This window comes from Oncorhynchus keta, chromosome 4 (genome assembly GCF_023373465.1).
Source record: "Oncorhynchus keta strain PuntledgeMale-10-30-2019 chromosome 4, Oket_V2, whole genome shotgun sequence".
NCBI classification, from domain to species: domain Eukaryota; kingdom Metazoa; phylum Chordata; class Actinopteri; order Salmoniformes; family Salmonidae; genus Oncorhynchus; species Oncorhynchus keta.
Window position 1 is genome coordinate 30,030,016 of NC_068424.1, and position 23,509 is coordinate 30,053,524.

The 23,509-nt window shown below is 44.7% G+C and overlaps 1 protein-coding gene across 9 annotated transcripts in view; it reads right to left on the reverse strand.

The window, feature by feature from the left end:
• The window catches only part of LOC118373166 (anion exchange protein 2-like), a 79,277-nt gene that overhangs the window by 2,237 nt on the left and 53,531 nt on the right, over window positions 1-23,509 (reverse strand). For all 9 annotated transcript variants that reach the window (XM_035759251.2, XM_035759233.2, XM_035759282.2 and 6 more), the window contains 20 exons: window positions 17,425-17,584; window positions 16,999-17,237; window positions 13,827-13,951; window positions 11,622-11,821; window positions 9,265-9,401; window positions 6,831-7,011; window positions 6,606-6,741; window positions 6,003-6,204; window positions 5,647-5,752; window positions 5,327-5,511; window positions 4,917-5,130; window positions 4,528-4,734; window positions 4,071-4,219; window positions 3,693-3,887; window positions 2,827-3,063; window positions 2,596-2,685; window positions 2,247-2,413; window positions 1,607-1,860; window positions 1,143-1,312; window positions 376-549 (listed from right to left, as the gene is read on the reverse strand). In XM_035759251.2, the coding sequence (XP_035615144.1) occupies window positions 376-549; window positions 1,143-1,312; window positions 1,607-1,860; window positions 2,247-2,413; window positions 2,596-2,685; window positions 2,827-3,063; window positions 3,693-3,887; window positions 4,071-4,219; window positions 4,528-4,734; window positions 4,917-5,130; window positions 5,327-5,511; window positions 5,647-5,752; window positions 6,003-6,204; window positions 6,606-6,741; window positions 6,831-7,011; window positions 9,265-9,401; window positions 11,622-11,821; window positions 13,827-13,951; window positions 16,999-17,237; window positions 17,425-17,584 (3,528 nt within the window). The remainder of the gene's footprint in view (window positions 1-375; window positions 550-1,142; window positions 1,313-1,606; window positions 1,861-2,246; window positions 2,414-2,595; window positions 2,686-2,826; window positions 3,064-3,692; window positions 3,888-4,070; window positions 4,220-4,527; window positions 4,735-4,916; window positions 5,131-5,326; window positions 5,512-5,646; window positions 5,753-6,002; window positions 6,205-6,605; window positions 6,742-6,830; window positions 7,012-9,264; window positions 9,402-11,621; window positions 11,822-13,826; window positions 13,952-16,998; window positions 17,238-17,424; window positions 17,585-23,509) is intronic.

Here is a 23,509-nt window from a genome sequence, read left to right on the forward strand (position 1 = left end):
GGAACTAGCTATACTATTGATTAAGATTGATTGATTTGAATTAGGTAAATGAATTGTAAATCTTTCTTCAATCAATCAAATGTACAGCGTTTTATACAGGGTAAAAAGTCCATTACACCAAGCCAGGCCTAAAACCCCCCTGAAGAACAAGCAGATCAGACAGCCTCAAGTAGAAACTCCCTACGCTTTTCATATAATGTGCCATAAGGTCCTTTTCTCAAATGTCCTCAGAGTTTAGACAGTAGATGCGTCTCAATTTGCAGCCTATTCCCTATATAGTGCATTACTTTTGACCAGGGCCCATAGGTTGAATGCTAGTGAATTGGCCTAAAGCTAGTGAATGGGCCTAGTGTGCCGCCGTGTGGGCTAACTTACACACTGCATCTCTCGGGTGGTGAAGATACGTGACAGCAGAAACATCTTAACGGGCACGGTGAGGATGAGGACAAAGGGGAAGGCCAGCGAAGCCACGGTGGACATGACGGCCCACAGCGACGCCAGACACACCAGCTGGATCAGCGTGTACAGGTGCATCCGCAGCGTTTTCACCTGGGGGACACACAGTGACTATGGGTTAATGTGGTGGATTACCGTAATACACATGTAATGGGACAATGAAAATCATGCATATGATACAGTATAACACACAGTATGTATACACAGTCTGGTATCCCATTGGGGTAAATAGCTTCTACGGGTTTATATAGTGGATTATACAGGAAAGGCTCACTTCGGTAGCATGGCTGATGTGACCCACGTGGTACACAGCAAAGGACAGCTTTGACCCACTGAGCTGTAATGGAAGGCGGCGGTGCTTGGAGACTGTGTGTGGCTGTATGCGTTGTGTGTTTGAATGAGAAAAACATACAGAAGAAAATGCACTCCTTCCCCCCCTTCATTATCAACGCATCATGCCTGCAACATCATATCAGCCTCCCCAGATTCTGTAGTCAGGAAGACTGAGTTTGGCATCAGGCAGACTAGCTATTCGGTGAATCAGGGCCAAAAAGGTTTTGGGAACCAACAAGTGTCTCAGAGTAGGGGTTGCTGAACTAGAATCAGTTTAGCCTTTCAGATCATAATGCATACGGACCAAGTGGCACTGCTCTAAGTTTCTCTCTGTGACTGTGTGCCGTGGTCACCTTGCGGACGTAGGTGTGGTCTGGGTGGTACTTGGGGGGCATCAGCAGTAGCATCAGGCGCTCGGTGAACTGGATGCCGTTGAGTGACATCACGCCCATGTAGAGGAAGATGCCAAACAGCACAGCGATGGGGATCTGACGCAAGAGGTCTCCGATCACGATGGAAAGGCCTGGAGGACAAGGGAGGAAGAGTTTAGAGAAATGACTGAAAACCTGAGTGCATCTTAATACTCTATTACAGTTGCCTCTTCTTTCAGTCTGATGTAAAATAATAAAAATGGGAAAAGCCAAGTCAACAGAAGCAAAGTCACAGATATTTCGCTTGTATATTTTGTTTTTATCCTATGTTTTCAAATCACTAGAGAAGGGAGGAAGTCAATGGGAGGAAGCTACGTGAAACTTTTTAGAAGCGCCAAACATCCTCCATTCTAGTCTATTCTACATCTAGCCGATAAGACACTCACCTACTAAGATGGCCACCAGCAACCCTGTGACCCGCTGCTCCTTGACCTCCTGGATGCGGGGCTTGTCACCTGGGGCGACCGCCTTGCTCATGACGGTGAGGGCGTTGGCGTGCGTGACAGAGCGCACGGTGGCGGCTGCCATCCAGGGCAGGCCGAACAGGGCCGAGGTGCCCCCTAACACCACAATCACCAGCAGGTCCAGGTGGAAGCCAGAACCCTTCACCAGCATCCGCTCCTTCTTACTCACTATCAGCCTAAGGAGGGAGGGAGGGAGGGAGGGAGAGAGGCAGATGGTTGAGAAGGACTAAATCTGATAAATATATAATACATCAAATGTAATGTCTTCCATGCGTGTCCTCACCACACTGTATATACCATCTATTCACACCATGTATTTTAATGATGTTATTGTGTTACTTTTTATATTTTTTTTACTTTAGTTTATTTGGTAAATATTTTCTTAACCCTTCTTGAACTGCACTGTTGGTTAAAGGGCTTGTAAAGTAAGGATTTCACGGTAAGGTCTACACTTCTTGTGTTCGGCGCATGTGACAAATAAAGTTATATTTGTTTTGATTTGAATATCTGGGGAAAGAAGACCCTGGGGGATGGGAGGGAGGTGTGTGTGATCCTGACTCACGTGGTGATCTGTGTCTCCATGAAGATGAGGATGAAGACTAGCAGGGCGGGCAGCATGCTGCCGAACATCATCCAGATGGGGAACGGGGTGTCCATGCCCAGGGGGTTGATCACCCAGCCACGCTTCTCAGGACTGGTCACAGAGAAGCCACTGGGCACGCTCAGTTTCTACACAAGGTCAGGGAGAAAGTGACGTGTGTTATAGAGGGTAATGACATGACGTAATATGTCTTCAAAGAAACGGGTTCTATAGAATTTATCAGTAAAACAGAAGTTAAGCTTAATCAAAACAATTCAACAAACAAACTAATGAAGGTCTTTGGAGTTCTTGTCATTGCAGTACTGCTCACCTGTGTGTAAGTGTCACGTATACTGTAGTCCACTAGGACCATGATGAGGATGGCTATGGGGACCCCGAAATCTCCAATGATCCTACGCAGCTGAACAACACAAAAACAGCATGAAGGGACACTAGGGAGGAACATTCTGTGATTCGACAATAAACTCCAAAATAATTATGTTTAGTTTTATTAAGTTTGTATTAAATTGACATGCATCCAGATAATGGTTCTGTATCTTACCTTGCCAGGGAAGAAGGCACTGTTTTTGAACTTGCGCAGGTAGAATGCAATGAAGAAGGTTCCAGACATGAGCACCAGGGAGAGCAGTGCTGTGTTGGGTTCCCTCCAGACCTTCACCGGCACCACCGAAATGGTGCCGTTGCCAAGCAAGAGCTCTAGGGGGCTATTCTCCATTGTGGAGTTCTCCGCCGTGCTGTTGCCAGAGGAACAGCGCTGCAGCGGGTGCTCCACGAAAATCTGCCCGGCGACACAGAAAAATGGTTTGCATTAAAGCACCGCGTCGCTGGCACGCACTACCTCCCTCAGACCGAGATCACTTCAACACGACTTCAGAGAGATTAAAACTGACATTATACCTTTAAGGTCCCCGCACAAACACGTTCTTAGAATGGAGATTAATTCATAGACAAATAATCCCTTCAAAGTCTTGTGTTGGCAAAGGTCTGAAAATAGTAACATTCCTGAACTCATAAAGCCGGATTATAGTCGGGCTTTCTGTCCCATTCACTTTATTCTCGATTCAGGGCCACTCAATCACAAAATACTTACCTGTTAAAAGGAAAATACCACTCAAAAACGATCTTTTGGTATTTTGTTTTATTAGTCCACTGTCGATACGGTCCCAAAATGTTTTGTATGTCAACAATCAAGTGTAAGATACAGAATGTATTTTTTAAGTTCTGTGTCAAAGTAAGATGCATTTTGCATCATATTATGCAATGTATTATTTCGACCCCATGTTGTGAGCATAGTCCAATCTAGAGACAGATTTGATCCCCCCTCTACAAATGCAAGTGCTTTTAGCATTAATAAGGGCAGTAAATAGTTTCAATACTATAGTCAACTGAGCTCCAGGTTTACAATACCTTGACTATCTTGGAGAAGGTCTCGAAGATGAAGATGAGTGAGATGAGGCAGGAGAATATCTCCTGGGTGAAGCGCGAAACAAAGCGAACCAGGAAACTGCCCTCCAAGGCCACCATCATCACCACGATGATGATAAGCCAGAAGCCGATCCACACCCGGCCCGTCAGGTATTCCACCCCGTTCCCCTTACAGAACTATATATATATATATGAGCGAGAGAGGTTAGGACACAAGCAACTAGAGTGGTAGAGGATGTGACAAGTAATGACACTGACGGAAGATTTGTTACGTACACCATCAACGGCAGGGAAATACAAAAGGGATTCTTAAGCAGTAGTTAAGAATGTCATCTCTGAATCCAGTTTAAGGTAACTCACAGAGTAGAAGGCCTCTTCAAAGACGAGTAGGGGTCCAGAGAAGCCCACCACCAGGAGCGGCTGGGCCCCCAGGAGGCAGAAGAGAATGCCCTGCAGCGCCGTGGCCACGATCAGCTCAGACACACCGATCAGACCCTCAGTCTTCTCACCTACCACAAGGCACACAGTCAAGAAACCGCACAGGCAACGTTCAGGAAACGACCTAAGAACATTATTTGAAAACATTCGTAAATAACATTAAATACAGCTCCAATGCCGGACTTAAACACATGCTAAGTGTCTGGTTGTGTGTTGGTTGGGGTAGATCGGTATCGGATGGATTTGTGGAGTGGTTAGTTTTTTCATCCTGTTCATTGTTCCCCTTACTTAATGAACTTACAGGGAAAATGTACGTTCATCAACATTTCTGTTAATGTGCCAGAATTTGCTAGCCATCTTTAACCCCTGGGGGACTCACCCAGGAGGCCTCCGAAGGTGATAGCTGGGGAGAGGGCGGCGAAGTAAATGAAGATGACGGCCGCCGCGCACTGGGCGTTCAGCGCGTCCTTGAAGTCGCTTGCGTACTTTGGGTAGCGGCGCTTCACGTCCCGGATCAGGCCGCCGAAGGGGCGTCCCGTACGCTGCAGGGGGTCGTCTCCCGGCTTCCCGGGCGATAGAAGGGACTCTGGAAGACATGAACACAGACAGTGTTAACAATGGACTTCAATTTCAAAATCTGCACTACAAAAATGAAGTTGGTTTGGGAAAAAAAAGGGGAAACTTAAAACATTATCATCCAGGTAACGGTCTGAGATGCTGGGAAAGTTGCTAGGACAACATTTGACCAAAATGTCAGAATTCCCCCACCTTTCTCCTCCTTGCTTTTGGGCTCCTTGGCCAGCAGGGCTCCTTGCTCCTCCCTCTTGCGGAGCATCTCCTTCTGGAAGCGAGAGACTGAGTGGAGCAGCTCCTCGCCACCCATCTCCGAGGGGGGCAGCACGATGCTGCAGTCCAGGAAGCCATTGATGGCGTTGAGCAGGTCCTGACGGTCGTCGGCCAGGTAGGCCGACTCATGGAAGTGCTGCAGGGAAGGGGAGGGAAACACACAACATATAAGGATTTATACTCATCATCCTGTGTGAGGTTTCAGAGGTAACAACAGTTGAACCAAATGAAAACATGAATGGAAACTGAAACCAGTGAAATTACAACACGGAAGGTTTACTATTGCACTCTATCCATTGTCTTGGTCTGCTCTAAATTGGTCCCACGCTGACCTTGTCAGACATGAGTGTGGAGATGGAGCGTCCGATCTGGTGGTAGTCCATGTTGGTGCTGGAGGGTCCCAGCAGGACGAAGATGAACCTGACGGGCACGGGGACCTCCAGTACAGAGTCCAGCTCCTGCGCCTCCTGCAGCCGGACAAACGCCATGGTGGGCTGCTCCAGGAAGTCCACACTGCCTGGAAAGAGGAACAGAGTATCTGGGAAACTGCAATATTTTACACTTCGGTTTCAGACAGTATTTACTGGTTCATTTTCAGTTGACAATGGGTACTTTACGGTACCTTCTTGAAAGAAAACACAATTCAACTCACCCACAAGGACAACAGTGGCCTCAGCGTTCTCTGGAATCTTCTCCAGCAGCTTGAGCTCATGCTTGGACTTGGACCTGTGCATGCCAATATTTGGAGTCGACTCCTTCTGTTGCAGAACACCAAATCATAACGTAGTTAACGCAGGTCTCTGTCTAGCTGACCAACGGGAGACCGTAATCATTAAAAAGTGACTCAACCATGAACTGCTAGAAGATACATATCTATCCAAATAAACATGTCTCCACCACAATGTTGCTCTCCACAATGCCTGCTCTCTCCGTCAGTCAAATAAGTTATCTAACCTACATTCGCAACAGTAAACCACATAGTATCAATCAACCCGGAGCTGTAGGTACCTGCACTTCGTTCTTCTCCACATCGACGCGCGTCTCCTGCTCCGCCAAGCTGGCCGAGCCCATGAGGGGCTCTGTGACGGAGGGCTCTGGCTGGTGGATGTGGTTGGTGCTGTGGTGGTGAGGCAGCATGCTGCCCAGGCTGGCCGCAGAGATGTTCCTGGGGAAGGGGTTGTGGCTGTGCTCCTTCTCGTCGCTTGGGTGACTGCGGGGAGAGGGAAGGAAAGGCACACAGAGGTTGAGCAGGAGATACATCGCGTTAGAGAGGACGAGGTGGGACCTACCAAGCAAGCAGGCAGCGTGGGGGACAGGCATGGAAAGTTCATCAGTGTGAATTGACATGCTGAACTAATAATGCCATTTCATCTATGAGATCAGAATGTTAGACGAACTCCAGTGATTTTGTCTTATGTATCCTGTTAAAAAACAACAGCCAGAGTATAAATACAGTAATGTCCAAACACTTAATTTGCTAAAACCACGGCAGTATTCCGTACTTCCATACTAAGAGTTGAGATCTTAAGGTCTTGAGGTCTTAAGACTTAAGAGTGTTTTTTTTCACTAAGCTGTCCTAGACGATTTGTAGGTGTAGTGGTAGTGCTGTACCTGTGTTTGAGAAGCAGGGCTCGGAGCACGTTGGCGCGGTCCTCAGCCTTGATCTGGTCTGAGATGATCATCTGCTCCACCACCTGGTGGGCGATGCCAGGCAGAGTCTTCTGGTCCAGGTCCAACAACACTGCCCCTGGGTGGCAGAGGAGACACGGCACACTGCAGTGAGGGCACACACACAGATGTACACACACACACACTCTTTCTCTCCTCCTCTCCTACCGTGGGAGATGGTCTTGCGGAGCTCCAGCAGGCTGCGGAAGGAGAGCGAGGCCACGTGGGGTTTGCCCCAGCGATCAGTCTCCTCCTCCACGTCCTCCTCAAACTTGATCCAACGCGCTGTCTCCCGCCACTGCATTTCCTGGTTCTTATCCATGATCAGCTCGTTCAGCTCCACAAACACCTGAGAGGGAGAGATGGATGTTAAAGTGATAGTTCACCCAAATTACATATTGGTTTCCTTACCCTGTAATCAGTCTATGTACAAGGTAAGACAGTAATCATTTCTTTTGTTTACCTGGCCAGTGACCACTGTCTCCAATTGCTAACTTTGTAGCATGTTTGTCCAAAAACCAACGCAAGTCAATATCCATGACATTAGCATGTTTTGTGTAGATGCCCATGCACATCCAGGAGTCTGAAATGTTCAAACCAGCAACTCCTTCAAACACTTCAAACCAAGTTATTATTGAGGAAACTTGATTAGATTCAGTGAGGATCGGAATAACTTAACTATCAGGGGAAATTGTTTTGGATTAGCTTAAATGTGTCTAGATCTGCTTCGGTCCTTGCTATCCTGGATCCTTGGGATGGCCCTACCCAGTTGAAGTTGAAATGTAAAATGGTGAAGGTAAGGGTTAAAGTTCGGCAAGGGTTCTATTTAAGGTTAGGCAAGGGGTTAGGATTTAGGGTAGGGACGTCCCAAGGATCCCGGATTGCATTTTTTTGGCCATATTCTTCTGTTATTTTAGAATGAACGCTAGCTCTTCTCAGGATCATGCTGTTTCTGTAAAGACAGTCGACATTCTAAGGAAGGGAAAGCATATCCAGAGAACTACGTGTCCATATGTGTTTATCTACTTTCACTCTTCAAAATGTCAAGTGTGAAAGTAGTTGGCACCAGGCCTTGAACATGCTGACTTCTGAAAACCATGCAAAATATATCAGACCTGGGTTCAATTACTATTTTAAATACTTTATTTGTGGTTGATTGAGCTTGCCTGGCTTAATGGACCAATAAAAGAGTCTCCAAACTGCAAACCCAGTCCATCTGGCATTCTAGGCAGGCAGGAGCAAAATATTTAAAATATTTTAAAATGGTAGTTCAACTTGCATGTTGACGTCAAACAGAAACGCACTCAACAGTGTTACTCGGTTATATTAGCACCCAACAAACATGCATTGAAATTATCCTCAAAGTCAATACACTTTGCAAATATAGGCCACGGACAGAAAATAGCCGAAGCAACTAGTAAACGCAACATTATTTCAGTCAAACCATTTGAGTGAGCACCACAGACGCTCCGTTCAGATTAATTTCTTCCCTAACATCCACAAACTGTGATGAGTAGAAATACAGTACAAATTTTAGAGACTGATGAGTAGAAATACAGTAGAACTAATGAAGACTCGGATGGGTATAAATACAGTAGAATAGCAGACTCTGATGAGTAGAAACACAGTATTACACCATTACAGCCTTATCACGTCACAACAGGCTGGTTAAAGAGAAACTATGCTGTTGAGTTAGTGCGACCCAACCCACTACTACCTGTTTTAGTACCAAGCCAACAACATAACTGATGATTAGCGAGTGATCATACTGTACCTACCCTCACATGCAGACACACGGCGCCACATGCAAACCCACACTCCTGGAACCTGTGTCTGGCCGGCTAAGCCGCCTCACCTTCTGGGGCCGGGCCATATGGCCGGAGTAGTCCAATAGGACCATTCCGTCTGGCCGGGAGGCAGAACGGTACAGAACCACTGCCGGTAACGACTGGAAGGAGCGAGAGGGTGGGCTCATCACACTGACACAGACCCGTGCACAGAGCAGGCGACCCTTACATCTCCCCACAAACACACACTGTAGCTCGTACACACTCTTTACCATGAGAGGAACCGGTTGTTGGGGGCCTCTGTGTGTGTGTTATTAAAACATGGCTCCCTCTCTCAGGGAGCACCGGGTGTCTTGTTACCTGAACTCTTCGCTGCCTCTTTCTTTTTGACGTGTGAAAGAAAATAACTAATTAATTTTTAATTGTGTTCTGCCCCCTCTCCTATCTACATAAGATACTGTAGGGGGGCTGCGCCCAAACAGAGAACGAGGGGATTTTTTTGTTGCTGTATTTTCCAGTTGATGGGGGGGTCAAGAAAACAATGAACCCCATTTACCTTTGTCTAAACTGAGCAAAACATAGAAACTGGTCTCCAAAGACAAACATCACCTACACGTGTCCTACATGGAATGTCTTAAAACAAGCAGCAACATCTACCTTCAAACCTTCCTCCTTGCCAAAAACCTCAGGAAATCTATGAAAAACATTAAATGAATAAAACCCAATCATACTATCTGAAACAAGGGACTATGTGACACTGTTTCCCAACACAAGCAAAGGAGTGGGTACTAATGCTCGTTTTTTCGGACGCTCACCTCATGTGGGGTCCGGTCCTTTTTTTGGCTGCGTATGCTGGTCTCCTGGTGGTCCTTGCCAACATGCACCACTTGGCCCTTGGTGCTCTTTCTGACCAGGTGTCTCCGTACCCCAGGGACATCCTCAAAACGATGACCTGAGGAGTAAAAAGTGAGAGATGAGTGCAAAATCATCACCATATATGGACAGGCATCGCAATAGAGGTTCATGATTGTCTCTATATAGTGATCTATCATGTATTGACATCCCCTTATTCTTTGTTTTGAATATGACTGTGGTGGCGATTGTGATCCCAAACACTGACTAACAGTGGTCAACAATCCATTGTAGTGTTGTAGCTTTTTCCCTAAACATTGATCTTCCTAACGGTGAGCTCTTGGCTCTGGGATGACGTTCCCACCATCAGGTCAAATCTCAGAGTCCCACACTCAGAAGCCAGGCTGCTGCTTTTTTTCCACCTGACCTTGCTGTGGCCTCAAACGAAGGACAACCTGGACAAGGAGGCTGGATGGCAGAGAGTCTCTCAGATATATCTGAGAGGGTAGGTGCAACAGGTTTGATGATCCTGTTAGAGATAGGAACCTTACCTTTATCAGTGGCCTTTTTTCCCTATTTGAGAAACACCCTGGTCGTTGAGCACCTTCATCAACTCTGAGGGTTTGGAAAAATGACAGCATTTTCTCCTAATGAACAAGTTGTCCTGTTGGTCCTTTTAGGAAAACCCAGAGAGTGAAACTGGAGAGCAACAAAGTATAATCTTCTGTCATGTGAGCCTCTTGTTCTTTGTCCAGGTTTTGCTGTAAGGTGTTGCTGTAACTTGTCCGACTTCCACGCAATGTCCACTGGAACCGTTAGTCCGCCCTAGAGGCTCCACGATGTGTCTGACTCCTGACTCATGAGTGTCTGGGCAGACCCAGAGTGGGAAGGGCCTAACTGGATAACACCCTTGAAGGAGATGAGCTTGGAGGTGGGCGCAGTGCTGGCATGGGTATGAGTAACAGTCACCTCTACCGTCGCAAGATCCAGTCCTTGCGTGTCCAGGACTGGAGCTCAAAGAAAAGCGGCAAAAAAAGTTGCCATTCCTTGACCACCACCTGGCCTGGTTGAGGTAGAAACCGTCTGAGCGCATTAGCTAGCGGAGGTGCTAACAACCGGAGGGTTGAACAAGAAGGAGAGTGATCTAATCATTCCAATCATTGAGCAGCAGCCAGCCACAAAGGCACTTTCCCAGGCTGCTTTGCAGTTCTGGGAAGAAAATAAAAGATCATAGAATGAGGAATTAAAATTCCCAAATAAAATGCGTCACCTATGTCATTTTCAGACCATTCTGAAACTTGAAGGGTTTATGACTAGTAATGTAATATGATCTCTATGCTGAGAGGAGAAAGAGGACAAAGGCCACACCATTTATGTCACGTAGCCCCATGATGGCACTGGACCTACATCAGATCATCACCATGCATCTCATCAGCTTCCCTCTCATGTTGTTCTTTCAGATGACTTAGCTCTTCCCCATTGTTTTATTGTCACTAATGACTCAGGACTTGTGAACCAGAAGGGCAGCTTTCTCAATTAGCCACCAGGTTGGCTTGGGCCTGGTTCCAAGGGCCTCAGCTGACAGCGGGAACAGGCAAATTTAACAAGAGGACTTCGCTCCTGTTCTGTTCCTGTCCGCCACACTCTGATAAGCTGCCGCTGTCCACTGAGGGGTTGACCCCCCCCTGATGTAAATCACCTCTGGTGCCCCTGGAACTGGGGACGTCACAGGGCAACGGGGGGGACACTGACTCATAGTGCCCCTCATTAATGTACCCCTGTGTGCCCCCCTCTCTTTCATTCTCTGTTCTGAGCATTCCGACCTTCAGTGGAGCCAAAGACTGTTCTTCCACTCTAATCACAGTGCTCAGCTGGAAGGGTAATAATGTGGGATATCAAACAGGCCGAATTGCACGCACAAACACACACACTCACAGCCGTCTTTAAAAGTTAATCTGGCAGAGCAGATGACTGCAGCACTCCAAGGTCTGGGAGAGTTTAGAGTACTGGGCTTCTGAACAAATCTCCCAATGGACAAAACAGTCGAAATGTACAAGAAGTTTGAACATAACAAAGAGAGAACCAACATGTCTTCTGAATGTAATACATACAATAAAGTAAGCACTAAAACATTGCTTCAGTTCAGTCGAGAACAAATGAATGACTGAACATGTAGGGGCTGTTTCCCGGATACAGACTAAGCCTAAACCTGGACTAAGAAGCATTTTCAATATAGATTATTTTTAGTCTATGATTAGGCTTAATCTGTAACCCGGCCTGAAATGTCTAAATTGATGTTTCTCCATTTCCCCAGACTCACTCTTAATGCCATCCAAGTCGGCCGAGGCCAGAGTCTGCGCCTCACTCTCATCTGTGGGGATGCGATGGTACTTGGCCTGCTCGGCGCCAGTCATGTTGCCCGTACGCCGGCGCTCCTGCAGGTCGTAGCTGCGGCTGGCTATGCGGGTCAGGGAGGCGGGGTCGGATGGGTCACTGCTGGACAAGGTCGGACAGGGCTTTCTGGGAGAGGAGAGAAAGAACAGGGTTAATAACTTTAAAGTCAATAACAGTTAAGACATAAGCCTGAGTGGTGTACTAAGAAAGCAAGCTAGATCTACTCAGGCTTTTATAAAGCTAGCCAACTTCAGTTAGCTTCACATTCCAGGTCAGGCTTCATCCGCCTCCCTCCAACTCTAGCAGGCTTGTAACACTGAATTCTTCATTGAGACAATGATGAAACATCAATCCATGGGTGAGTCAGTGCCACATTTTTATTTGTGCCAAAATCTAAATGAAAAAAAAAAGTTCTGGCAAATTTAGCAGACTATTCCCCACTCATTGCGCTCCTTTGATCTGTGGAATAGCTTATTGCATTGTGATCATAGACATAATCCACTAGGGTTTTGGGACCTCAAACCATGGCAATTTGACTGTTAAAACTTACGGGTACACTAGCAATGGCTTCCAAAATTGTGTAGCTCAACTCAAAAAGGAGATGAGGTTTCTTTTTAGTATTTATTCCATTCATGGTAGGTATATAGACAAACATTTAGGCCTAAGCCTTCGACAGTGTCATTGACTTGAATGGGAACTGCCATCTATGGATTATACTGTATGTCTTTGGTTGGATGCGGCTGTCAGTTAGCCCGCTAACAAATTTCAAAACACAATTGCGCAAAATGTACAATTCAGAAAGCAAACGCTGTCATTACTAAATGTCATTACTAATATGATAGGATTTTTTTTACGCACAAAAGTACATTTGATTAATAAAATATTTAAATCAGTAGTCTTCCTCAAATGAAGGGTATGGTGACACACTCTTTACGAGAGGGAGAGAATCGGTTTTCACTGGTTCTCAACTCGTGGCTCAGACACTTCAGGATAAAATAGAGTTAACCCTGAATTAGCCTGCCCCAGAGCAGATTAGTTCTGAAGGATATGTTGCCATAGAAATGTACCTGGCTAAAGGCTGCACGATTTTTGTGGTGTCGGTTATCCCAAGTTGATCTCAGAGTTGACCCAAGTTACCTCGCTAACTCCTCAAACTTGATTCATAGTATAGGGCTCTGAATTGGGCTACACAACTTAACACATTTTTAATTTAGGGGTCAATAGATGACAAAATTCACATTTTCTAAGATAAGAGGAGAACGGTTTGTTGGTCTCCTTCAACATTCCTTGGAACAAACATACAGGAAGCCAATTTCACAGAAGAAAAAAAACATCAGGTGCACTAAATTCTAAAAATGTCATAAAACTAAGGAGTGAAGATGCCCACTTAGAATTCATCAGTCCAGCAAACAGATCATTCCCAAAACCGACACTCACTCACCTAAAGACGTCAAACTGTCTCCTAAGCACTTTATGGTTGTTTCAGGAAAAAAAAGAAAAAAAACTTTGGGCGTTACTTTCCCCAACTATATTTCCAGAAGTTCCCTCCCCGGTCAGAATAATCCACTCGTTTGACATCTCTATCTTCCAATGTATATAGTATTGCAGTTTTAGTAGTACTATTAGGAGGAAGTCCACACAGAGCGAAACTTCGGCAGACTGGAGAAAGGAGAAGAAAAGACAAAGCACTAATGTGTCCTGAGACTAAATACCATAGGTGGAGGGAGGGAGAGGTGTGTTAGTAGGAAGGGTCAGTGTTCTGTTCTCTATGGAGACAGTCAGACAGGTGAAATATGTGTTGTTGCAAGGGGATGAATCATGTCCTATTAGATCAGAACCCTGCAGGCTGCCTGGATGCCGGGAACATGGTAACGTACAGTGTGTGCCGGCCTGCCTGGGTGAGAGACCACGCGCGCACACACTCTCTCTCTCTCTCTCTCTCTCTCATCCAATCAGTGACTGAGAACGCCTCAGAGAAAGCAGTATCAGGCTAAATGCTACAAAAGAGTCCTTGTCGTGTTGTGACGCAAAGCAGGGTGACACTTCAACTGGCAAAAATGATCTCACCCAATCACCCCATTACGGTAATAATGAAATAAAAATATGGGTGTATTCAGAGAGGTGTACTCACTCGGTGGAGGCGGCATCTTCAGGTTCGGTGCCCACAGCAGACTGAGGCACAACCTCCATCCCTCGGGCAGGGTGGGGGCTGTCTGTGGTAGGTGTGGCCAGGCGATCTTCATCTGACAGAAAGAACTATGGAGGGAGTAAGGGCACACATGACATGAACATTCTGTATATTCAACATACTATTGAAAATAACTGCAATAGGGTTTACGGTAAAGGGGGGAAAAAAACAATACAAATATGTAGAAAATGAAGACTTAAAATCATTCAGAGGGATTCATCACAAAACCTAGATCACAACAAAAAAAATACCCACATTAATGGGGGATTTTCACAAAATGTTGTCATCAGAGAGCGGCACATGCTGAACGAGAAAGCTTGGTTTATTGCTTTTGTAAAGTTGAGTGTTTCCTGCCTATGACTATTTCATTGGCAAAGTGGGCAAACTGAGCCATCATATTCATGCACAAAATACCTAATAATGAAAGAAAAGCATTGTAATTTGGAATTCTGTAAAGTTAGTGTGGGAGAGGTGGGAAAATGATTGTTGTCCATCAATAATGAGAAACCACCTAGTTTGGACAACTTAGATGGAAAGCTACTGAGGATGGTAGCAGACTACATTGCCCCTCCTGTGTCATATCTTTAATCTGAGCCCGGAGAACAGTGTTCATCTTCAGGCCCGGAGGGAAGCTAGTCATTCCACTACCAAATAACGGTAAACGCGCCCTTTACTGGTTCTACCAGCTGACCAAATCAGCTTGCCACCGGCTCTTAGCAAACGTTTAGAAAAAGGTTGTTTGATCAGGTACAATGCTATTTCTCTGTGAACAAATGAACAACAGACTTTCAGCGTGCTTATAGAGAAGGTCACTCAACATGTACTGCACTGACACAAAGGACTGGTGATTGGCTGAAATAAATGGATAATAAGATAGTGGGAGCTTTGTTAGATTTCAGTGCAGCCGTTGAGATTGACCATAAATCGGGAAAAATCTGTGTTATTGCTTTACATCCCTGCCATATCATGGGACGAGAGCTATCTAATAGATCACTGAGGGTTCTCTTTAAATGGTAGCTTCTCTAATGTTAAACAAAGTGTGGTATTTTGCAAGGTGGCACTTGGCCCTTCATTGTTCTCTATTTTTACTAATGATCTACCACGAACATTGAACAAAGCCTGTGTGTCAACATTATGCACGTCAGCAACCGCAGCTAGTGAAGTCCATGCAACCATAAACAAAGAGTTTCAGTCCATTTTGGATTGGGTGGCTAGTAACAAAAAGGTCCTGAACATATCTAAAACTGAAATCATTGTGTTTAATACAAATCATTCTCTATGTTCTAGACCTCAGCAGAATCTGGTAATGAATGATGTGGCTGTTTTGAGGAGACTAAACTGCTTGGTGTCAACTTAAGACTGTAAATTGTCAAGGCATATTGATTCAATTGTTGCAAAGAGAGAGGTATGTCTGTGATAAAGTTATGCTCAGCATTTTTAAACACCACAGTCGATAAAACAAATCCTGCAGGCTCTAGTTATCTAATATCGACCATCACACAGCGATGTGATCAAGTGCTGCAAAGAAGGAACTAGAAAGGCTGCAGCTGGCCCAGACAGAGCAGCATGTCTTGCCCTTCAGTGTACACAGAGGGCTAATGTCAACAGTCTGCACGTCAGTCTCTCTTGGCTCAAAGTAGAGGAGAGATTGACAGCATCAATTCTTGTTTTTGAGAGAAATATTCAAATTTGCCTGTATAGTCAACTTATATACAGCTCTGACAGACATACTTACCCCACCCGACATGATACCAGGTGTGTCTTCATAGTCCCCAGGTTGAGGGGGGGATCTAGAAATTGTATAGAGCCATTAATCCATGGCACACCCTTCCATCTGATATAGGTCCAGTAAACCGGGTTAAAAAAAAACAAAGACAACTCACGCCACAACGCCTCTCCCCCGTTTTTAAATATAAACGTCTGTAATTTCTATGTTAATGTTTTAAATGTATGTAAATTGTCTTTGTCTGTAATGTATTTTTAGTTATGTGTTAGAGCCCAGGAAGACAAGCTGTCGCCATTCACGTCGGCTAATGAGAAGCCTAATAAAATCAAACTAAAGAGAATAATCAAACTCAAAATGTAATACATTTCAACTCTGTATCTGACATGGTACTAGTGTCTTCTTTTAATGCTGTTGCCCATAACCATGTGTGTGAGGTGTGTACTTTTGTTTCAAAGTAGATTTGTTTAACACTACCAAGAAACACTGTGACTGACCCGGAGTTAGCCCACTGCAGTAAAAGGTTATTAAAGGAAACATGGGTGAGGCCAAAATGTCATAAATATGCCAACTTTGATAAATTATTTTAGATAAAAATTTTAAATATACATGTCAACAATCCTCCAAAGGACTATTTTATGGATTACATTTCGTAAAAACATCCCAAAAATCATGGTCTTTTTTTTCGTCAGGGTTTTGTGAGAATTCACACTCTTGAGCATTTCTTTTATATTTCAAGAATAAAAGAAAGCTTCATATGAGAAAATCACAGGTCAAAACCGGTCATGTGTGGCAGAACACAATAGTTGTCAGTGATATAACAGTGTAACCCCAAACCAGTTAAATAATTCATTAAGCTTGTGTTTAAATATTCATAGAGGAAAATATGATAATGCTGAGAGGGGGGATCAACCTGTTGAACCACAGCCACACTGCAAAAAAAAAAACAAAAAAAACACGTCAGTGTTCCAAATGGCACACTATTCCCTTTATAGTGCACTACATTTTTTTTTTTACCTGGGCCTTGGTCAAAAGTAGGGCACTAAATAGGGAATAGGGTGTCATTTGGCACGCAAACCCAGTATCAGTGGAATAAGATATGCATATTGCCTTACGCCTGGATCCTGGGGCCGCACCTGGGAACATGTTTTGTTTTTTTCCCCTATCACTACACTGATTCAAATAATCCAAGCTTGATGAGTTGGTTCATTGAATCAGTTGTGTAGTGCTAGTACAAAACGTACAACCAGGAGGGGCCCCAGGACCGAGTTTGGGAAACCCTGCCTTACGCTAAGCTACCTTTGGTTCATGTTAAAAAAACATTTTTTTTAAATGACAAGACAACTGAAGTGAATGTTAAAGCACATTTGAAAACATGAAAGGTGTCATTACATGTACGTCTTCTTTGACGGTGTCACAATCTGTCTCAGAGAGATGGGTGTGGCTCTCTCCACCCTCTTCCTCATCATCTTCCTCATCCTCTCCTTCCTCAATGGCGGTGTTGCTGGTTGGGCCGGAACTGTCCTTGCGCTCTCTTTCCTTCTTTTTCTTCTTGCCGCTCTTCTTCCTCCTCCCATCGGAGGGCAGCTTGGACAGGGGGTGGTGGATGTGGTGCGAGGAGTGACGGTGGTCTGCAGCAGGGAAATGGTTAGTAGATCAAACATTTTTTGTGGTTTTCAGAGGGACTTGTTGTATTAGTAAATCAACGGTTTATATTTACGATTCACAAAAAAAGGTCATACACTCCACAATTTCTGCAAAAGTATGTGAGCCACCTACGCATGTGTGCAAGTTGTGTGAACAATTGTGTGTGCTTACAATCAAAGTCCTCCTCGTTGTAGGTGCGGTGCTGCTCGTCGGGGACCCTGGGGGCAGAGCTGAGGATCTGCTGAAAGCGTTGGACCCCCAGAGATTTGTTCAAGTCCCCTTCATCCTCCTCAACTGCTCCTCGCATGGACGAGGCTGATGGCGCCTCCGGCTGAGAGAGGAAGAGAGGGAGGACAGGGTCAATTTAGATCAGTCAGGGAAGACAGGAAAAGGTATTGGCTTCATCTCAATGAATCTTTCTGTGATTCCTCGACTCCTTTTAATTGTATTGGAGGAGAAGTTCCAAGTTCCTTCTCCCCTCGAACCTTCTCCAATGGGTTTTGATAAAGACGCAAGGAATCAAGGAAAGACGAATTGAGAAAGAACCATGTTGAAGGCCCCATTCAGAAACAACCCCTAGACCCACAGTAAATCTGAACGGTTTGGATAGACATAAATCAGTATGGCGAAAATGTAATCAAGTCTTCTAAATGTTATAGCTAATACTTATCCAATTCTTTCAGATCAACATGGGAGTGCCAAGGAACTTTTTCCGGGACTGGGCCATTGTCCATTTTAGGCAATCCATTTATTCAGATTTGCTCTATGAGGTTGTTAGCCGACTTCATTCATCCCTATTCCCCTTGTCAAAGCCATGCAGCTCGAACCAAACTGACACTGAAGGAAGTGCTAGTCCTCCCACAGGAAAAATCCACTGAAAGGACAAGAGCTTGGTCTCTGAACACTACAACAGCCTCAAATAATTAAAACAGTGATTACACTACAAGCTCTGATCAAGGACTTGGACAGGGTGGTGCTGTGGATGGTGGAGTGATGGAGATCCTGGGGACATCCCGGGGAGGTAAGTCCTGACTCGAATGATTAAGTACACTGAACAAAAATATATATTTTTAAACGCAACCTGCAACAATTTCAAGGATTCATATAAGGAAATCAGTCAATTGAAATAACATTCAGTAGGCCCTAATCTATGGATTTCACAAGACATGCATTTGTTGGTCACAAAAAAAAGTAGGGGTGTAGATCAGAAAACCAGTTGGCATCTGGTGTGACCATTTGCCTAATGCAGCGCGCCACATCTGCTTCGCATAGAGTTGATCAGGCTGTTGATTGTGGCCTGTGGAATGTTGTCCCACTCCTCTTCAATGGCTGTGTGAAGTTGCTGGATAATGGCGGGAACTGGAACACGCTGTTGTACACATTGATCGAGAGCATCCCAAACATGCTCAAATTGGTGACATGTATGCAGGCCATGGAAGAACTGGAACATTTTCAGCTTCCTGGGATTGTGTACAGGTCCTTGCGACTGTGCATTATCATGCTGAAACATGAGGTGATGGCGGCAGATGAATGGCAAGACAATGGGCCTCAGGATCTCTGTGCATTCAAAATGCAATTGTGTTTGTTGTCCGTAGCTTATGTCTGCCCATACCATAACCCCACCGACACCACGGTGCACTCGGTTCACAATATTGACATCAGCAAACTGCTTACCCACACAACACCATACACTCGGTCTGCCATCTGCTCGGTACAGTTGAAACAGGGATTCAGTCGTGAAGAGCACACTTCTGCAGTGTGCCCACTGATGTCAGTTACAATGGCAAACTGCAGTCAGGTCAAGACCCTGGTGAGGATGACAAGCACGCAGATGAGCTTCCCTGAGACAGTTTCTGCAGAAATGATTTGGTTGTGCAAACCCACAGTTTCATCAGCTGTCTGGGTGGCTGGTCTCAGACCATCCCTCAGGAGAAGAAGCAGGATGTGGAGGTCCTGGGCTGGCGTGATGACATATGGTCTGCGGTTGTGAGGTCGGCTGGACATACAGACAAATCCTCCAAAACGTCGTTGGAGGCAGCTTAGGGAAGAGATTCTCTGGCAACAGCTCTGGTGGACATTCCTGCAATCAGCATGCCTACTGCACGCTCCTTGAAAACCTGAGATATCTGTGGCATGGTGTTGTGTGACAAAAAAAAAAGCTGATTTTAGAGTGGCCTTTTATTGTCCCCAGCACAAGGTGCACCTGTGTAATGATCCTGCTGTTTAATCAGCTTATTGATATTCCACACCTGTCAGGTTGATATATTCTCTTGGCAAAGAAATGCTCACTAACAGGGACGTAAAACAAATTTGTACACAACATTTGGGAGAAATAAGCTTTTTCTGCAAATGGAAAAAATGTTGGGATGTTTTATTCCAGCATGAAATGAAACATGGGACCAACACTTTACATGTTGCGGTTATATTTTGGTTCAGTATAATAATAATAATTGAATCACGTGTGCCAGTTCAGGGCTTTAACAAATATGTGAAACGCCTGGTGGTCCCTGAGGAGAGGGCTGAGAAACCCTGAGGTAAGCGATGTTTTCCCCTGCAGCAGGGTGCTAGATTGGGCTGCCGGAGACGTGCTGTGATAAGGATGGTTGCAAAGGTGGAGCTACAGGTGAACTTGATCCCAACAAAGTGGGGGATCCTCTCCTTGTCTCCTTTGTCCAGCGCTAAGGCAAAGCAGATTTTACTGTGGCTACAGTACTGATCGTGTAGCTCCTCACTGAGCATTCTCCCCTCCTGTGACACTGGCCAAACAGTCACGGCACCATGCCTCATTTAACGCCTCTCCAAACCCTTTCTCAGGCAATTTAACAGGTCATCGGTAGATTAAATTCTCCCCTGCACTCGAGGGGGACCAAGGAAAAAACATTGATTGATGAGATATGATTATTCTACCTCACACTCCCCATCAGTCTGTAGAAATGGTGGACAATGGGCTTTTTCCCTACTCGTCCATCTTACACCAAATAACACCAATAAATAAATAAATCTGCACTGTGTGTATGGAGTAACTCTTAGCTTAAATCATTGCAATTTTCTACCTTCAAATGTCACCTTTTTCCCCCGCAATGGGGCTGCATGTGTAAAATATAGGGAAGAAATTTGGAAAACGGAACAGTAAGAAAATATTCATAAAGCACAAAACTATCTTCATAGCAATGGCTACCATGGAGTTATGGTGTGACCTACAAACACACACATACCACACACAGGCGTAAAACACAGAACCCTCCAGACGAATCCCTGACAGTGTCAACATGTGCCACAAATAGGGCAGTTGCTGTGACCGTATTACCGCCACACCAGCGATCATGAGTCATTAGGCTGCTCCAAGCTCTGATGCTGCTGATGGTCATTAGTAGCCTACCAAATTTGCTAACTGCCTGGTACTCAGCACTCTATTGCCCCTCTAATCATTCTCACATCAATGCAAATGTTATCAAAAATCTAAATCAAACACTTCATGAGCCCATGAGCTGATTTTGTGCAATATTTCTATAGGCTATGCAATTGCGGGAGAAAACAGAGTAATGACCCTCTTAAAAAAAGAGGATCCCATCAGCTTTCTATAGGCTAAGCCTACTATATTTATTGCTCAACTTTCCTAATATTAAGCACATTGCTTCTCTTTACAACAGGATAGCCTACCTGGCTGGCATGAAAATGAATCACAGGGAAAGCATCCTCCATCCGCTATTTAAGTGCATAGATAAAATCTATTTTTTTCCCACTGTCCATTTGGAGACAGGTGCATGATAATGGTCCAGTCTAAATCAAAACTAATTTCACCCATATTATTTAGTATCTGTTAAGACACAAACCTTACCTTGGGCTATACTCGGCCTTGTCTCAGGATGGTAAGTTGGTGGTTGAAGATATCCCTCTAGTGGTGTGGGGGCTGTGCTTTGGCAAAGTGGGTGGGGTTATATCCTTCCTGTTTGGCCCTGTCCGGGGGTGTCCTCGGATGGGGCCACAGTGTCTCCTGACCCCTCCTGTCTCAGCCTCAAGTATTTATGCTGCAGTAGTTTATGTGTCAGGGGGCTAGGGTCAGTTTGTTATATCTGGAGTACTTCTCCTGTCCTATTCGGTGTCCTGTGTGAATCTAAGTGTGCGTTCTCTAATTCTCTCCTTCTCTCTTTCTTTCTCTCTCTCGGAGGACCTGAGCCCTAGGACCATGCCCCAGGACTACCTGACATGATGACTCCTTGCTGTCCCCAGTCCACCTGGCCATGCTGCTGCTCCAGTTTCAACTGGTCTGCCTTACTATTATTCAACCATGCTGGTCATTTATGAACATTTGAACATCTTGGCCACGTTCTGTTATAATCTCCACCCGGCACAGCCAGAAGAGGACTGGCCACCCCACATATGCTCTCTCTAATTCTCTCTTTCTTTCTCTCTCTCGGAGGACCTGAGCCCTAGGACGGTGCCCCAGGACTACCTGACATGATGGCTCCTTGCTGTCCCCAGTCCACCTGACTGTGTTGCTGCTCCAGTTTCAACTGTTCTGCCTTATTATTATTCGACCATGCTGGTCATTTATGAACATTTGAACATCTTGGTCATGTTCTGTTATAATCTCTACCCGGCACAGCCAGAAGAAGACTGGCCACCCCACATAGCCCGGTTCCTCTCTAGGTTTCTTCCTAGGTTTTGGCCTTTCTAGGGAGTTTTTCCTAGCCACCGTGCTTTTACACCTGCATTGTTTGCTGTTTGGGGTTTTAGGCTGGGTTTCTGTACAGCACTTTGAGATATCAGCTGATGTACGAAGGGCTATATAAATAAATTTGATTTGATTCATCAAAACATCTAGGCCTATGGGCTACTACATGAGGTGTGCAACTATGATTAGAAAAAGTTGAGAGAGAAAAGGATAACCATAACCACTCTCGTTTACCTTTATTGGCTCTGCTTGCCAAAAAGTAGATGTGCATGTGTGCTACCAGCACTGTCAGAGAGGTTGTTCAACACGGCAGGGAACGTAGTTACCTCTCTCCGGTCTTCACTGAAACCCGACAAAGTAAACATGCTGGCATTTCTTAAAATCGGAACCTTACAGCCTATGATAGTAGACTGAAACAATAGCCATTATAGGCAACAGGCAGCTAAAACTTTGTGTGCAGTATTATAATTTTCCCTTGGTTTTATTTATATAATTAGAAGTGTCTTATTTATTCCTCACCTGTGCTTTTGCTTTACATGTATTACTATTTCAGTGTTTTTAATTCTTTTTTTTTTTTTACATGAACTTTATAACAAACCCTTTTAAACAAAAAAAATGAAAATACAAAAATGTCTATATATGTAGCCTACAGCCACCATTTGTCACAATGCTGATGTCACCATGCTGCTTTTTGTTATCTCAAGAAAGAAAAATTGTGTGTATGCTAAATTATAAACAGCTTAATCATTATATAAATGGTGGTGGTGTTCAGCCTGCCCAGCTGATATTGGCCATTTTAAATCAAAACTAATTTCACACATAATAGGCAATTACACTAAGACAAGACATTTTTTCCCCTTTTTTACATTATCAATAGAGTGGAATCATGCAGCCCGTGTTTGTTTAATTTCATAAGACATTAAGGTTCGTATCATTCACAACTCAAGTTGCCAAATAACTCAAACATATAACCTGTTTCAAATAATCACCTTTTAAGCTGAACACAGAATAACCACTCCATGTGTGTATGAGCTAAAATGCCCTGCCTAAAATCAATAACAGATTTATTGTAATGGTGTACAGGCAATTAAATGGATTTCTTTAAGCAATAAGGCCCGAGGAGGTGTGGTATATGGTCAATATACCACGGCAAAGGACTGTTCTTATGCACGACGCGACACAGAGTGCCTGGATACTGCCCTTAGCCATGGTATATTGGCCATAAATCACAAACCCCTAAGGTGCTTTATTGCTATTATAAACCGGTTACCAACGTAATTAGAGTAGTAAAAATACATGTTTTGTCATACCCGTGGTATACCACGGCTGTCAGTCAATCAGTATTCAGACTACGAACCAACCTGTTTATAATACACTTATAAAATGTAGATGTTCCAAAGGCACTCATCAGCAGCTTGCATGTGTGGAACCCCTTTATGTTAATTAAACCCTCCCCCTTACCTCAGTGACCTCCATTAGAAACACATTTGAGAGTTGCTTTCTGTGACAGTCTCTAGTCTTTGGATGTGTAAGCTACAATCGAAATCTTGAAAGTTTTGATAGTCTGTAGTCCTTTCCAAT